The sequence below is a fragment of the Lucilia cuprina genome, chromosome 5 (assembly GCF_022045245.1).
Source record: "Lucilia cuprina isolate Lc7/37 chromosome 5, ASM2204524v1, whole genome shotgun sequence".
NCBI lineage: Eukaryota > Metazoa > Arthropoda > Insecta > Diptera > Calliphoridae > Lucilia > Lucilia cuprina.
This window is the reverse complement of record NC_060953.1, coordinates 61,400,525-61,413,244: the sequence shown is the minus strand read 5'-3', so window position 1 is coordinate 61,413,244 and position 12,720 is coordinate 61,400,525. Positions and strand designations below refer to the sequence as shown.

General features: G+C 27.7%; 1 protein-coding gene across 1 annotated transcript in view; it reads left to right on the top strand.

The window, feature by feature from the left end:
- The window catches only part of LOC111675090 (acid sphingomyelinase-like phosphodiesterase 3b), a 184,095-nt gene that overhangs the window by 139,563 nt on the left and 31,812 nt on the right, over window positions 1–12,720 (top strand). Inside the window, exons 3-5 of the mRNA XM_046953126.1 lie at window positions 3,244–3,312; window positions 5,712–5,871; window positions 10,152–10,363. Coding sequence (XP_046809082.1) covers window positions 3,244–3,312; window positions 5,712–5,871; window positions 10,152–10,363 — 441 coding nt within the window. The remainder of the gene's footprint in view (window positions 1–3,243; window positions 3,313–5,711; window positions 5,872–10,151; window positions 10,364–12,720) is intronic.

The window sequence follows — 12,720 nt, the reverse complement described above, 5'->3', positions numbered from 1 at the left end:
AATGACAACCATTTAACCACACATGACGTATTTTATAACAGGAAAATATAATTATTATTTTACTTTAATTCAATGAAGCGTACATTGTGCTTTTTTGCAACAGACATACTATGACATACCGACACTATCATTGCAATTTATTATTATATGATATAAATTTCTCACCTCTAGCTGACAACAAATATCGTAGACAAACCAGGATATATTTCATTTGCCATATCCGTAAAAACTTTCAACAGTTTTAGAAAAGTGAAAAATGGAAGCAGTAAAAAAAATTTAACGAAAAAAAAACCTAGAGAAAAGTAATGGCAAGAGAAGTGGGTGAAAATGTGTTGCAATTAATGTCACATCAGTTTTACGTTGTCTGTTGTCATTTGTTGAAATTTGTTCAAATTAAATGCAGTCAGTATACTCTCTGTTGGTCCTAACTCAAGACAACGACTTTTACTAAGAATCTATGTATGTATGTGGGTATTTCTATGTATACACTTACAGACAATACCGGAGACAAAAAATTCACTATTTATAAAATATGTTGCATAAAGAAAAATATAAAGTTTGTTTTTTTCTTTAAACTAAAGCTGTAAATTTAAGAAATACAAGAAAATGAAACTGAAATAGTTGCAGAGAAAGAAAAACAAATAACTAACTACTATTGTACCTACAAGCATCTACTATAACAATGTCAAAAACACTGTCACCTTTTATATATAGGTTGTCTTTTTTCTTTCAACAACTTTTATTTTTTTCTCAGCTTTTTTGGTTAAATGTCTTAGAGATTCTGTGCAACAGATGTACTTTAGTTTCTAGAACACTTTTTTTACATACTATCTACAATTTGTATGTTAGTATGTTTTATTTGTATGTGTGTAAGTGTCTTGTCTTTTCATTTCATTTTGTCTCGTCAGTACTTGTCGTTTCGTTGTGATCCTTTAGTGCAAAATTATTCTTTTGTTACAATTTGCTATATTTTGTTTGTTTTTTTTTTTTCTATTGTTGCTTCATTTGGTGATTGCTATGCAACATCATATGGAATGTAATTTCTTATATTTTCTTGCTGTCAGGAAATGTTTTTACAGCCAAAGACTTTCGTTTCTTTTTTATTATTTTTTTTATAGAAAGTACTTTGCGCAAAGTAATAAGAATATTTACATTTATGAATATATTCTGAAATCACTAAAGATAATTTAATTATAAAATGCCAACACTTTAAAGAATTTCGTATGAATTTCGAAATCGTATGGCCGACCATATGATACCCTATACCGATATAAATGTACCGAATCTTATATATATATATATTTTTCACTAAGCAGACATGTATTACAATAAATTTTTAATTATTTTTAGTTTTTAAGAATTTTATTCCATTATAAAATTTCAATAAATTTTATTTAATGTAAACTGTATTATAGAGAAAGAATACTGTCATACAGTATTACCTTTCCAAATTTCAAAATAAATAATAATAATAATAAAATAAAAGCCTATAACATCTTCCAGACATACAGTTTCAATAAAGTTTAAATATACAAGAAGATTCTGATCTTAAAGATGTTTAGGGGTGTTTATTTTAAATCTGATTTCAACAAACATACAGATGGACAGACAGACGGACATAACATAATCGACTCTGCTATTCCTCAAGATAACGAATATATATTCTTTATGGAGAAAATTATATTATAGAAATTACAAACGAAATGAATAAAAGGGGTTTTCGAAAAGAGAAAGATCGATTATTTCAAAAATTGGCAGTAAATTTATTATTTTTGTAGAGATAGTAGAATATTTAACAAAATATATTCATAGGGTACGGTTTTAAAGGGGATTAGTAAAATAATAGACGGATTTTAAACAAACCTTAAATCCCAAGTGCAAAGTATTTGTTATATATCATCAAATTATCATGTAGCGAGTGTACAAGGTTTACATAACAGGCAGACGGACAGACAGGCTGAGGTCATAGCTTAATCGACATGTGAATTAATTTTGAAACGATTCGTATATTTTAAAGTATAGAAGCATTATATGTGGGTGTTTCAAAAATCAGTCGACAGAGTTTGTATGTATGTTAATAAGTTTCATGCATCAATATTTTTGTTTAAAAAGTCGTTACATATACGTTTTACAAAAAAGATTTTTGTATTACAAATCCCTACCGAGTAATAAATTCATACTCAATAAGAATGTTGCCTATTTAACTAAGATGTCGTATTTCCTTTATAGATACCCTTCACCAGGTATGTAATGTAATGTAAATATTTACGAAAAAATTTAAAAAATGTCCTATTTTTCACATCCTTTAACATTTATCAATTGATTTCCGACATGGGTTAAGGTTATCGGATTCTACTTAAATATAAAAACAGTGAGTTTTAGATACTAATAAACAAAATAAGTCATATCAAAGCAAATCGATATTTTTTTTAGACAACTCTAATGTGTATATTACCTTATTTGTGTTTTAACAATACATAATGACACGAATTAACAATTTGTTATTTGACACAGATATGTATCTTTTACATATGACATGGTATGCGTTAAATACAACATTTTCAAACGAACACAGCAGTAATTAGAAAATTGAGCAGCCATTATAATAATGAAAAGTCAAATACTTAATTTTCTTGTTAGTTTTATAAAAAAAAAAACAACATATATATGTAGACAAAACCCCATGTAAATTGACATAACATGACAGTTGACAACTACTTAAGTTAATTACAAAAGACATTTATAGAAAATGTTCCGCTCTAGCTGTATATTGTATAGGATGTGCAAATAAAAAGTAAAGATTTTATATTTTCAATTTATATTGCACTTTATAAGAAGTTTAATTTCTATATAAAGGAGGATTTAGGACGTTGTTGATTTGTTATTTGGAAAAGAGTAACAACATTTTAATGAAAAGTATGTATTAAAAAAAGTTATAAAATTTATTTTATTTATAAAGAAATTTAATTAGAAAAATTTAACTAATCATTTAATTATTATAACCAACATTTATTCCCATATTTACTTCTATATACATCCATACATTTTTAGCAATGAGCAGTAAGTTACATTTGATGATGTATCATTACTCGTGCCATTTTCTTTTGATAGTTATTAACATTTACATTTAATTAACATGTATTCCCTTAAGTTTAATTTATTTTATATTAATGTTTGTATAGTAAAAGCTTTATTAGTCTAACTATGTATTTACATTTTATTTTATTTCTTCTTTTTTTGCAGGATATTTTTGGCATATAACAGATCTACACTTAGATACAATATATTCAACGCAGGGAGATGTAATGCGCAGTAAGTAATTTGTAATTAATTATGAATAAATTTAATAATGTTTACAGTGGTAAATGGCAATGATGTTATAGTAAATTTGAAACTACTTATGAATTTAAAAAAATATTCGGAAGAAATTAACATTGAAAAGTAATAAGTTTATCTACTTTTTCCCAAATATTTAAGAATTCCAGATCTACTAGAATCTACAAACTTAGTACCAAAATTCTTTATGATAAATTTAAGAATTTTAGCTCTAATAGTTTAATATATATTCGATTATTTTAATTTGATTCATATAGAGGCTCCATGCCCACATTGTAAGTACGGCCATATTTTAACAAATTGTTCATATGGATTCTAATATTACCCAAAATTGTTGTTCAAATTTTGAGAATTCTATCTCAGATGGTTTCCTGGATATACAAATTTGTACATTTACTTATCTATGCATACCCAGTGTGCTTTTTTGCCCTAAAATCAATTGTTCAATTCACAATCTATGTCGTATCGTTGTAGGGCTGTAAGTCATAATAAATTTTCAAATAAACATTTTTTGAACAAAAACAAAATAATAACAAGTATGAATGTATAGTCGGACATTGCCGACTTTATAACTCCCTACACCAGTCAGTATGTTAAAAAAGTGAATAATTTTAAAAAATAAAGCATTTAATTTGTTCTTTAACCGTATTGTGAAATATTTTTACGTATAATTGACAAACAAGAGATTTTCTACAAGAGAGCTCATAGGATAGTAAGGGTAAATATGGGCCTATCCTTATAAATTTTGGTAGAGGAATTTACTTCTACTTCAAAATTATTTATGTAGATTTTAATTGATTTATTAGAAATTATAAGTGAATTTTGACCTAAAAGACATTTTCTAAGGGGAGTTTGCATGGGGACTGGAGTAGAATCAGGCCCAAACACTATAAAAATTAGTAGTGTCATTTATCGTTCTATAAAACTAAGTTTTGCAGATTTTTGTTGATATAATAGAATATTTAACGTAATTATGAGCCTAAAGGCTTATTTGCAATAGCGTTCGTCCTTGAACCAAGAAAAGAGTATGTGCCAAAATTCATCAAATTATCATGAAAATTGCGACCTGTAGCTTGCGCACAAGGTTAACATGAACACGCAGATAGACAGACAGACAGACGGACATAGCTTAATCGACTCAGAAAGTGATTCTGAGCCAATTGGAATACTTTAAGGTGGGTCTAGAACCAATATTTTTGGGTGCTACAATCATCAGCACAAACGCAGTGTGCGTCCGACTATCTGTTGAAATCACGATAGGGACCACACAGGAGTTGCTAAACATTTCAAATTTTGCATAATATTCTTTATTGATAAAGTTTGGTCCGTATTAAAAATAGGCAAACTCGGTCCACATTTTCTCATAGCTCCCATACAAGTGCCCCATCAGAAAACATAACAATGCAATGAGATTTCAGATATAACAATTTTGGTATTTCATCCATGTGAGAGGTGCCACACGTCCTATTGCTAGTCCGGTCATTATTTCCTAAATTGTTTAATTAGAATGTTTCCCGTGCAAAATTTTAGAATTCTATCTCAGATGGATTTCTAGATATACGATTTTTTTGTATTTAGTTAATGAGGCATACCACCACCTATTTTTATTTACTAATTCCGTTAGGATTTTATTTGTTTTTTTTCTCAGATATTTTGCTTTAATATTTTCCTTATTCCGTCTTGACCCAAAATGTTTACATGGATGTCAAATTTGTCCATATAAAATAGAGGCTTTAGCTTTTTTAGTTTAAAAAATATGCAAGTTGTGCATATTAGGTGTGACATCTCGACTACTTGAAACTTCAAACTTCCGAACATACAGGAAAATTTAAAAAAAAATCTATAGGCTCATTTTATTTCCGTCTATTTGTCCGCCTATTTAAATCCATTTTCAAAAGACTTCAGATATTTTAAGAACCAAATCTTCAATAGTTCCATTAGCCATAATTTCGAAAAGTATTCTCTTTAAAATAAACATATTGTTTTCATATTAAAAAAAAAATAAGTAAAGGAATGGAAGCAACAACACAATATAGCATACATATGTGTAAAAACATAAATTTGTCAAGAATTTGAATATAAAATTTATAATTTAAGAAAAAAATTATTTTATTATATTAAGTAGCGAAAAAACATTTTTCCAAGAACTACCAAAATTCTATACATATACATACGTAGACATTTTCATTGGAAATATTTTGGTTTCAAAATACAAAAAAAATATACGACAGTACAAAATTACAAAAAATTTCTTAATTTGATTTTGTAATTTCCATGATGCCAAGAAAAATAAACATTATCATGAATTTTTTTCCCCACCATCTTACATTACACAAAGCTTTGAATTTATATGATTTTTTTTCGTACCATTTTAGGTTGTTGGCACATTGAAAGACAACCACCCAGTTCGTCCACACATTCACCAGGTCGTTATGGTGATTACCTCTGTGATAGTCCTTGGAGTCTAATTGAGTCGGCTGCCAAAGCAATGAAATCACGGCAGGGTGATAATGTGGAATTTGTGCTGTGGACGGGGTAAGTAAATATAGCATAAGAGTTCAGCTACTAGCACTAAATGAAATAAACTAAAAGAAACATGAAACAGTAAATGCAATCGTAAAAGTATATTGTTTTAACACCAAGTGATATAAGAGTAAAAATGAAAGAAAAATAATATAATTTCTCCAACATTTTGCTGTAACTGTTTGTTAACTGAGCTTAAAACTAAGTAAAATGTTAACTAATAATTCATGGGGTCTTCTTCTAAGTGATACCAAAATGCAGTTGCATTTAATTTTATAAATACAAAACACAAAATGAAATAAATGTATATAAAAACAGAAAAGAAAAAACACTAAAATCCTTCTTAAAGTCCCCCTTGATGTTTTAACTAATGCTTGAAGACCAAATAGAGTATAATAAAAAAAAACGCCGGCATAAAGGCAAAAGAAACTGAGGAGAAAAGCAGGAACACAACGACAGAAACAAAGGGACAACATTATAAAATGAGCTTTAATTTTTTATGAATGTATGTGTGTGTATTTAAGTAACATTTAAACATGACAAGAAAAAAATCAACCATAAGAACCGCATTGCAGGTGAACATTGAAAAGTACTAAAAACCTCAGTAAAGTAATAAAAGCCAAACTAACTTGTAAAAAGTCAGTTACCATTTAGTACTATCGTACCTGTATTACTAAAGATTTGTTTAAATATACAAACGTTGTGTAGTCCGTGCACATTCAAACACTTATAACAATAGTCAGCATTAAAAATATAAAAAAGTATATATTTTTTTCAGAAGACTTACAAAAAAAGAAAAACGTGAATTTCTGTGAATTTTGTACGAGTGTCCTTGGAGCCTTATTTGTATAGAACCAATATTATCTTATGTTACTTTATTATACATTTCCAGTACATGAGATTTGATAATTATACAGTGATTAACAAAGAAAAATTTTATAAACAATATAATCTACATTTTGTAATTTTAATCTGCTTGTTATGTTTTCGGGAATTTGATTCTATGAACTTCTAAACGTTTGTTCTCGAATATCGCCATCTATTCCTTAATGTGTATAATTAGTTATAGGTTTAAGTACTAAAGTCTGTGGTTGATTTGGCTACTTTAAGCTTAACACAAGTCCATCAACTGACCTTTAGTATACTGACACATGGAACTATAACCAATAACAATGGATAATTTGGAGCAACGTAATAGTCGCAAGCCTTAAACTACAAGGGACTTTATTTATCACTCATAAATGTCAATTATAAAGAAGCATGTTGATTTTAAGGTCCTTAGACGACTACCACATGTTGCTTTTCTGACACTCAATAAAATAAGACTTTGACTATTTTTCGTTTAATTATCTAAAATTCCAGAAATTAACCATCAAAAAGGAAGAAGATATTACAAAAAGGAAGAAAATAATACAAAAATCAAATGAGTAAAAAATATCCGGTTTATTTTTATTCGAATAACCAAGTATTTTTAATTAAACAATTATTAACCCTCAAACATCAAAAACCGAACTAATTGAATACATTCTATAATTTATTACTAAATTTAATATGCGTATGATTGATAAGGTATTATTGTGAATTAAATATTACGTATACGTAATATTATATCGTTATATTTAAAATATTTCCTTAAGATAAAAATGTAACTTCCTAATACAACAGTAGTATATGATAACTTTTGTGAGCGACTAAACAAAACTAAAATGTATATGTATTGCCAAATATGTATGTATACATACATATTTGCATTCATACCCACAATTTTTATACAAAAATATTAAGAAAGATTTGAAACAATTTGAAAATTACATTTAGACAATGAGTCTGGTCAAAAATCTAAAAAAATAAAAACCAAACACACAGCTTTCATTATACTGTAATAGACAACATGTGTCACTCAGTTTTGATAGACAAGAGATTTAACTATAAAAGCTGTTGTTACTAGTTTAGAAAATCTTAAAATCTTCTTAGTATATAGATGGTGATATTACAAGAAAACCACATAGTCTATTATACAAGGAGCAATTTTTTTTCTGAATCTGTTGGGATTTTATAAGATTTCCTGTTTTTGTAGTTCTTAACACAAAAAAATAATATAGAAAAAAAACAGGAACATTAAACTCAATATCTCTATTACCGCAACGCATATTTCAAAGACAATGTTCTTTCGACCTGAGCTGGTATGTATTCCCTTTTGTGTGTTACTATCTTCTTTCTAGTTGCTTACTTATTACAATTTTTTTCTTCGTACGTCATGTTGAAAGGTGTCCATAAACACTTAGCAATAAAAGAATAAGGTTTGCATCAATAATATTTTTACGTTTATCTACCGAATAGTGTATCTATATTTTGTATACCAGATGTTGCTGAAAAAAGACTCTCATACAAATATTAGAACAACGTTAAGTCGTTTTAGTTTTTTTTTTGCAATATCTAGAAAGTAATTTTTTATATTTTTCTTACCTTTACAAAGTGGCAAGTAGTATGTATGTGTGTACCTTTGGGATTTTCATTAACAATAAAGTGCTTACACACAGAAAACGGAAATTAACTTTTTTCTTCCTTTTTTTATATTCCCTGCATTAAATAGGTTTACATTTTTTGTAGGTGGTTTTTTGTTTACAAAATTTGCTACCATTTCAAAATGGGAAATGTTCATATATTTGTACAATCTTCATTGACCACACCATGGGGACAATATAACAACGTGTTGAAATATTAAAGTTTTATTAGAAAAATCTAGCAAATTTTTTTCTTAAGCATTAATTTATACATCAATTGTATTCAATACTCTTGACCTCGAAAAAATTTGTATTTAAAGACTGCCTTTATGTCTTAAACAGAAGTCATTCACTTATTTTATATAAAATTTTATCAATTACCTCTATAGTCTCTAACAAATTATACCTTTCAATTAAGCCATTTTAAAAACTATAATTAAGTATTATTACTTTGTGGTTGCTTTCAGAGTTTTGTATTCTAAATTTCAATTGACCAAATTGTGTTGCATTAATATTTTATGGTAATTAGATAACAATATCATTACAAACATATAGTTCAATTTAAAGGCGAAAAAAATAAAACACATAGTTTTTTAGCTAAGTAAACAAAATATAATTGAATAGTTTAAAATTAATTTTCAAATCAAATAAACAAAATCAATTGTACAATTTAGAAATTATGAAATTTAAGACAGAAACTGAGAAAAAGGTTAAAGCTTATACATAAATATTACTTTCTATTTTTAGATGTACTTAATACCTATATATAATACTTTAATGAAACAATTTTCAATAATTAAAACGAACCCGTAATAATGCGGTCAATACAACATTAACTGTATTAATTTACTATTAAGTAAATTAAGTATTGATTTTAAATGCATGTGTTGGTGTTTATAATAAAATTATTATTATCTATAATAATTGCTTATTCACTGCATATGTGAAATTTCTAAAACACTGTACGGATAATTGAAAGGTAATTGATTTTAATATGAATGTAAATGAAGAGTTCGTATAACAGTAAATTTTAATATTTAAAATAAATATGTAATTAAAACAGGACATGTTATGAGTATGTTAAAAATGTGGTTAGTATTTATTTTATAATTAAGCATTTTTGCTGTATTTTACACTGAATATTTTAACACTTAATAAAGAAGCGTTTTTTTTTTTTTGAAAGAGACTTTAAATTGACATATAATTTGGGCAAATCATTTACGTTTGTAAACAAGTTGAAATGAATTCCATAGTCTAAACGTGAATTATATAAGTTAAAGAAATTTTTTGAAGCTGGCTTTGTGGAGTCGATATTCTATAAACGAGTAACACAAAAAAGTGTTAAAGCATTTTGAATTTGTTTATAGTTTAATGAAAATTCTAGTAATTTGGGAGAAAATTCTGATCGCAGGATTTGGTACATTATTATCAAAGTCCTCTATACAACCTAATCAAAGATTGCAAAGGATCAAAATTACTGGAGCAGATGGTCATTTTTTTAGTTAGTTAGTTATTTACTTAGTTAGTTAGTTCTAATCTTTCTTATTACAGGATTAGACGATATTCTACATTTATAACTTTTCCAAACTATCTGTGAACACTATATAATATTAAACTTTAATTTACTCTCCAAATTGTGTCATTTTCATTGTAACTACTTTATTCTTTAAAAAAAAAGTTACAAATTAAACTTTTATTCCAAAATACTATTTGTTATTTCATGTTGTTTCACAGTTTTCTATATTTATTCATTTTGTTTTTCTGCATTCTTTTTTTTTCAATTTTCAGAGATGGTTTATCTCACTCAGCACATCCAATGTCTGAAATGAAAAAATTGGAAATCCTGCGCAACATTACTGATTTGCTTGGTCGAACATTTTCATCGCAATTTGTATTTCCGGTATTAGGACATGAGGATGGTACAACAACGAATTTCCGGCACATGGGCGAACTGTGGCGACATTGGCTGCCAACTGAAGCATTGCATACATTTGAAAAAGGTAAATAAATGAAAGAAAAATTGTCTATATATTAATTTGTAAACATTTTTGTGTTAGTTTTTTTTTTATTTAGTAAAAGGTCAATATTTGTTATTATATATGAAAATACATATACATTTTTGTGTATATGTATGTGACATTCGCTTACTAAGAATTATAAACACACATTAAAACAACAATTTTGTATGGTTGATGATGGCTTAAATTTAATACCCACCTGTTTTACTTTGGTCCAATGTATACTTGATTGACTGGTATTTATATCGTCAAATTACACTTAAGTACTTACATACTCTTTGTAATATAGAAAATAATCAATTTACGTTTACCAAGATTAATTTTTCACAATAGTGTCTCCAAATGATCTACAGGATATCAGTAACACTTTAAACACGATCACTTACGAGGTAGCAGGATAAACACTTATAAATACTTGTATATTGCTGTGATCTCAGAATTAGTCCTATTAGTCCTATTCTGTATTTCGACAACGTTTCGGTGTGCGGTTACGATTTGATCGAAAAAAGTTATTCCTACAAAACCAAATCGTTAGATAAAGAAGAAGCTACTTGATTTCGTTTCTATTCTTTATTTTTGTGTATATTCTGTACTACATTTAGTTAACCCTCGTATGCATGCCGAAATATTTTTATGCTAAAGTAAGTTTTTACAAACACATAGCATACACTGTGAATGAAGTTGAAATTTTTGCTGTTGTTGTCGTTAGCATTGCAATTTTCGTTTATTTTTTACTTCTTCTATTGTTGTTGTTGCCTTTACTATTGTTGAGTGTTGAAGTCAGCATCTACGGTTAAAAGGTATTCAATTGCAAAGTGCCTTTAACGGAAATTGATTTTGTGTATTGTATGCTTCATGTACTAAGTACATATACACTAAGTTAACTTACATGCAGCAAAAAAAAAAATATATGGAGAAAAAATGTTCTTAAGAAAATTTCAAAGATTTGTAAAATTTGATAACAAGTGAAATAGAGTGCAACTTTTTTAAAGTGTTACGAATTAAATTTACTTTTAAAGTTGTGGTGGAATTTTGAATAACAAATAGTATTGAACAATATTGCAATTATGAGGTTAACATTTTAAAAATCTCTGACTTAATGTATTTGGAACTTTTAGACGAATGTTTAATTTAAAGGGCGCAATTGTAAATTAAAAATGTTAATTTTTTTGATCTTTGCATTCAATTTATATCTACGTTGAGAGATTTTTTATTTAAGATTATAGCGTATTAGGCAACATATATTTGGATTGTAATAAGGTTGAGCAAAACTTTGCAACAACTTTTTTCTCAATTCTTTCAACATGTGATTTAGAAAGTTATCATAATGTTTGCATATATCATTACTTTAGAGCTATAGATATTTGGTTTTAATATCAATTCTGATATTCAAAGATGGTCACAGCTTATCAAAATGGATCAATTTTCATTCCAAGTAACGATTTATCATTCACGGGCTTGTATTGTATTGAATTGAGTTGCTTGAGTTGTTACCACTGCGTTTGTTGAGTTTTGCAACAATTTTGTTGAATTTTTAATGTAATCTTTAAATTCCACGTCAAAATTGCTAATTTTAACTCATTTTGCTCCGTAATTAATATTTTATTTTTTTTATTAAAAAAACTTTATGGGGACAATTAGGACCCACTAATTGCAAAAATCAAGTCAAAAAATCAGACTTTTCGTTTTTCCAGAAAAGCTGACTACAAAACAAGCGCCAGTGTTCAAATAATCAAATTCACGTATATCTAAAGTCACGCATATGTATGTAAATAAAATGTTTTTATACCCGCCAACAAAAAAGATGGATGTATATTGATTTTGTCATTCCGTTTGTAACACATCTAAATATTGATCACAGACCCACAAAAGTATATAATTATGGATCCTTATAAAATTCTAACACGATTAAGCCTTATCTGACCGTCCGACCACCCGTCCGCCCGCCCTCCCGTCCATCTGTATGTCTGTCTGTCCATAGCACGATAGAGTCTGAACGGAAAGAGCTAGAGGGTTGAAATTTTGTTTGGCAATGAAAATGGACTATATCAGCCCAGTTACAAGTGACCCTCCGAAAAACAGCTTTAAGAGTCATAACTGTTTTAAAATGCGAGTACAGTGTTCAAATTAGGCATAAAAACTTTTATATGATGCAAATTCTCTCTAGAAAATTTTATAAAGATAGGTTCATTATAGTCTCAACCTCCCCTCAAAAAAAAAAAAAAAAATCAAAGCCCATTACTAGCTTAAAAATACGAGTTTTCTACTGAATTTTTGCGAGGATTGGTCCATAATTAATCCTACCCCCCATATAAGGTCCCTCTCAGAAATTTACTTTA